Below are 4,924 nucleotides of genomic sequence, written 5' to 3' on the forward strand. Positions count from 1 at the left end.
AAGTAAAGCAGTTGAGAATTACTAGCATGAAGCGTGAGACCTGGTTACCAACAGAGGATCGTTGACAAACTGGCGAGGAAGCAGTGTCAGCGAGGAGCTTAAATCTTCAGCCTAATTGCCTCAATCAGCTCCAGGGAGGGAGGCTGTTGGCCCTGTCAATGGGCAGATACCAGGGAAGCTCAGACATCCAGTGGAATTTTACAGCCGCACACCCGGACCATGACAGTAAGAATGTAACAACATTGTTACTGGGTTGAGAATGTTGTTAACTGGGTAAACTGGGTTAAGCAGGGAACACTACTAAAACTTCTATGAATATTTTGTTTCCAATCCAAGAGACATGCAGCCTTATCTATATGTAGCCTGGCTAAATTAACCAGCCCAGAACACAGATTATCTTTGGGGTTCTTTTAATCTGAATGATAAAGTAAGCGCTCAGAAGAAAATAAAAAAGGTTGTAAAAATAAAGAAATAAAATTGTTACAGACAGTTCTTATCCAGTAACAGCTTTGTGCACTGGTAACCCACTGCTACTGCAGGTTATTCCCCAACTTTATCAGCATCTGGAACTCAAGGACGTCTAGCGTCATTTGGTGTCTGATATAAACCCATACATAAATAAAACAAACTTAGCAGTGCAAAAATAACTGTAGTGGCTTCTCCTGCTAAGATACAGAGCCAAGATTAAACAGTTAACAAGGTACATTTCCCTCTTACCCACAGAGATAGTATAATACAAGTGTGAACTCAAATACATACAGTGCATTAATTCAGCAGAAAACGGAATATAGATCCCTCTGAGATGAACGGCGACGTTGGTTGCAGCAACTCCTGGTGCCTTAACTGTTGCACACTTTGCATTCAAAACAGATCACGCAGCGAAAAAAAGGCATTGCACACCCACATAAAACCGCAAGCTAGCACTCCCGTGAATGCCTCTGTAGATCCCCATGATCCCTTGCGCTCTCAGGGGTACCCCAAAAGAAACAGCGCCATCCAGTGGCATGTCCCATAAGATCGAACTTCCACCTGGCTACATTCTCCCCTGCTTAAGAGTCAACGTCCCCGGTGACTCAATTGGTATATTTCAACTCATGCACTGCTTCTTTAAAGAGGGCAGTACCCATATTAGTCAACAACTGAGACAGTACCTCAGGGCTCAAGGTGATGGCATGACATGCTGATACAGGGACATGGTAAGGGTTTGAATGCACTCCAGCATTAGCTCTTTTACTCCGACGGGGCATTGGTGTTGGTGTAATGACCCCAATATCCCTGTTGGTTTCAGTAGCAACTGTCTCTGGTGTGGACACCTGCTCAGAGGCAGACGGTGCAGTAACACGAGCATCATCAGTGTTTACAGACTCTGAAACGCCACTGCTTTGAACTGCTTCCCTGTCTTCATCAGACCCCTGCTCTGCAATTGGGTATGAGGTTTCTCCGAACAACACATACTCAGGATCTGAATCTGAACAGCCTGTTTTCTCTTCTGGCATAGGACCCACTACCACAAGGGATTCATTATTTTTCTTTTTCCTGGGTGCAGGAATTGGGCCAATACAAGGTCTAAGGTTAGCTCTGTGAACCCGTTTTACTGGCCCACCCTCCACAGGCTCCACCGCATGTGTGCTGCCCTGGACTTCGACAACCCTATAAACTACAGGGCTCCAGGCGTCTTGAATTTTGTTCCTGCCTTGGGGCCAGTGTCGCAGATAAACTAACTGACCTACTTCAACAGGGGGGCAATAGACCCGGGTTCTGTCCAGCTCAAGCCTTTCTGCTGCTTTCTGCTCCGTGTACTGCCTTGCTCTGTTATGTGCTTCATTTAAGCGCTGCTGATGCACAACCAGCCAGTCATGTCTCTTATCAAGCACCTGCTCCTGCCCTAGTAAAGCATCTACAGGAAGGTGGGGGTGCACTCCAAACATGAGGTAATAAGGCGAGTGACCTGTGGTGGCATGGGGAGTCACATTGTATGCATAGACCAACTCTGGCAAATACTCAGGCCAACGGCGTTTCTTGTCTGGTGGGAGGGTACGCAATAGGTCATGAAGTGTCCTATTGAAACGTTCACATTGTGCATTACCTTGGGGATGATGTGGTGTAGTACGGCTTTTTTTAACCCCATATAACTTGCACAGTTCCTGAATCACATCACTTTCAAAATTTCTGCCCTGATCAGAATGTAACCTCTCTGGTACACCATACCTCATGAACCACTCTCTGAGCAAAATCTTAGCAGTTGTATCAGCTTTCTGGTCGCGCGTGGGGAAAGCTTGTGTGAACTTGGTGAAAACATCTGTAACCACCAACACATTTTCCCGTCCATCTGAGGCTGGCTCCAACACGCTAAAATCTACTGCAACCACTTCAAGAGGTCTAGTGGCCAGAAAGGGCTTGACAGGGGCATGAATCTTGGGCTGTGGCAACTTAGTAAGCACACATCTGTAGCATTTCTTAATCCACTGGTCCACTTCTTCATACATACCAACCCAAAAACATCTCTGTCTTAAGTCAAAGGAGCTTGCAAAGAAAAGCGTCTGGACTTCTTTAAGTTACTTGAAGACGTTTCACCTCTCATCCGAGAGGCTTCTTCAGTTCTAAGGTCAAATGGTGGCCATCTATGTCCACTGTGAGCGACCATCTTTGAACAGAGGCGGTGGTTTACGACACCAACTCTCTGCCATCTATAATCCAGTTTTGAGATCCCTTCCCAGACGCCTTAACGCCCACTCACACCCTGGGCCATCTGACCTCAGGAATTCGCATGATAAGGTGGGGCCAGGTTTCACAATGAAATCACCCGAAACTCTGGCTGATTGGGACCCACACCCAGTTCCACACCTTGGCTCAGGCGATTAGAGGATCATCAGGGGGTCCTTTTGTCCCTCTGTGGGGGGACACTCCCACTAGGGTTATATCTGGGACTCTCCACCATTTGACCTTAGAACTGAAGAAGCCTCTCGGATGAGAGGTGAAACGTCTTCAAGTAACTTAAAGAAGTCCAGACGCTTTTCTTTGCAAGCTCCTTTGACTACGATGACCTGGATGACTGAGAACCTTCACAGACATCTCTGTCTTAACAGATTCTGGGTCCGCTCCACCCCCTGATGCCCCATCTGATCATGCACACTCCCCAGTACAGCTTCCTTTAAACAAGCTGGCAAAAGGAGCTGCTGACACCTCCCCAAATGTCCATCCTCAATGACCCGATACAACAATCCCTCAAACTCTATGATACGTGACCACTGCCGGAGCAGAGAAATCACAGACTTAGCCAAACCTTTCCTCTGCTGGTGTGTGGGTTTCTTCTTTTTGTCCCAAAACTGCCTAAAGGACTTGATAGTAGGGTCAGAGCTCTGAAACTGTCGCAACTCTTCCTTAGAATACCCTGGCAGAGTGGGTGTATTCCCTTGGGAATCAGTAAAATGGGTGTCTTGCTCAACTGCTGTGACCCGGGCCTGCCTCACCTGACAACATTTTACACCTGCACTTACTAAGTCCAGGCCTAGTGTTGTCCCTCTGCTGACTAGGTTACAGATGGATATGCATCCATCAAACTCCTCCTCATCTCCTGCAGGCTGGGGCTCCCCTGCTAATGGCTGTCTAGAGAGGGTATCGGCTGCTGTGTTACACCGACCAGGACGATACTGCACCTCAAAGTCAAATGGCGCTAACTGGGCAACCCAGCGCTGTTCAATGGCTCCCAGCTTTGCTGAGTTCAGGTGGCAGAGGGGGTTGTTATCTGTCACAACTGTGAATTTGGAGCCTAAGAGATACCCCCTAAACTTCTCAGACACAGCCCATTTAAGGGCGAGGAGCTCTAATTTCATGCTGCTATAATTTCTGTCATTTCTCTCTGCATTTCTCAACCTTCGGCTGGCATATGCTATAACACGTTTCCTGCCACCCTGCACCTGATAAAGAATTGCTCCCAGTCCTAAACTGCTGGCATCTGTCTCAACAACAAATGGCAGTGAGAAATCAGCATAAGCAAGTAGGGGGGCACTTGTGAGCTTCTCTTTCAGCTGTTCAAATGACTCTTGACAAGATGGCGTCCACACACTTTCGAGCAAGTTTTTATATTTAGCTGGACTGTCCTCTTTGCCCCATGCATTAATCAGATCATGCAAAGGACCTGCCAGCTGCGAAAATCCATGGAGAAATCTCCTGTAATAACTGCAAAAACCCAGGAAGGATCTCAGCTCTTTAACTGTGGTGGGTACTGGCCAGTGCCTCACTGCAGCTATCTTGTCTGGGTCCGTACCTATCCCTTCAGCTGAGATCTGGTGACCCAAAAAGCGTACACTAGATTGGAGAAAATGACATTTCTCCACCTTAACCTTCAGCCCAGTTTCCTTGAGTCTCTGCAACACTGTCTGAAGACGTGCCAAATGGTCTTCAAAAGTTGATGAGTAGACTAATATGTCATCTAGGTACACGAGCATAATCTGAAGGATTAAGTCACTCATAGTGGCCTGCATGAGTCTTTGGAAAGTGGCTGGACCATTACACACACCAAAGGGCAATCTGGTATATTCAAACAACCCAAATGGGGTTGTAAAAGCAGTCTTGTGCCTGTCCCTTTCGTGAACTGCCACTTGATGATAGCCACTTGCCAGGTCGATAGTCGAGAAAAACCTTGCACCATGTAATGCATCAAAGGATTCATCTATACGGGGCAAAGGAAAGGCATCACGTCTGGTCTTGGCATTTAGCCGCCTGTAATCGACACATAACCTCAAGCTGTTGTCTGTCTTCCTCACCAGCACAATGGGCGATGCATAGGCACTAGTGCTTTCTTTGATCACACCCTTTTTCAGAAGCTGGGTTATGTGTTCTTGCACCTCTTTGTACTGTGTTGGAGGTATCCGTCGGTAGGCCTGGGTGACAGGGACATCATCAACTAGGTGTATCTCATGAC

General features: G+C 47.2%; 1 protein-coding gene across 2 annotated transcripts; it reads right to left on the reverse strand.

The window, feature by feature from the left end:
* Nucleotides 1-393: 393 nt before the first annotated feature.
* LOC146518921 (uncharacterized) lies at nt 394-2,507 on the reverse strand. 2 transcript variants are annotated; one of them, XM_085159123.1, is made up of 2 exons: nt 760-2,507; nt 394-662 (listed from the first exon to the last, which is right to left on the reverse strand). In XM_085159123.1, exon 1 carries the CDS (start codon nt 2,484-2,486, stop codon nt 1,074-1,076), a length of 1,413 nt encoding a protein of 470 aa, XP_085015249.1. In that variant the 5' UTR covers nt 2,487-2,507; the 3' UTR covers nt 394-662; nt 760-1,073. The 2 variants fall into 2 exon arrangements, with proteins under 2 accessions (XP_085015249.1, XP_085015248.1); XM_085159122.1 differs by having other exon boundaries at nt 394-665.
* Between the last annotated feature and the right edge of the window lie 2,417 nt (nt 2,508-4,924).

The sequence above is a fragment of the Neolamprologus multifasciatus genome, chromosome 5, assembly GCF_963576455.1.
Source record: "Neolamprologus multifasciatus chromosome 5, fNeoMul1.2, whole genome shotgun sequence".
In the NCBI taxonomy this organism is placed as follows: Eukaryota; Metazoa; Chordata; class Actinopteri; order Cichliformes; family Cichlidae; genus Neolamprologus; species Neolamprologus multifasciatus.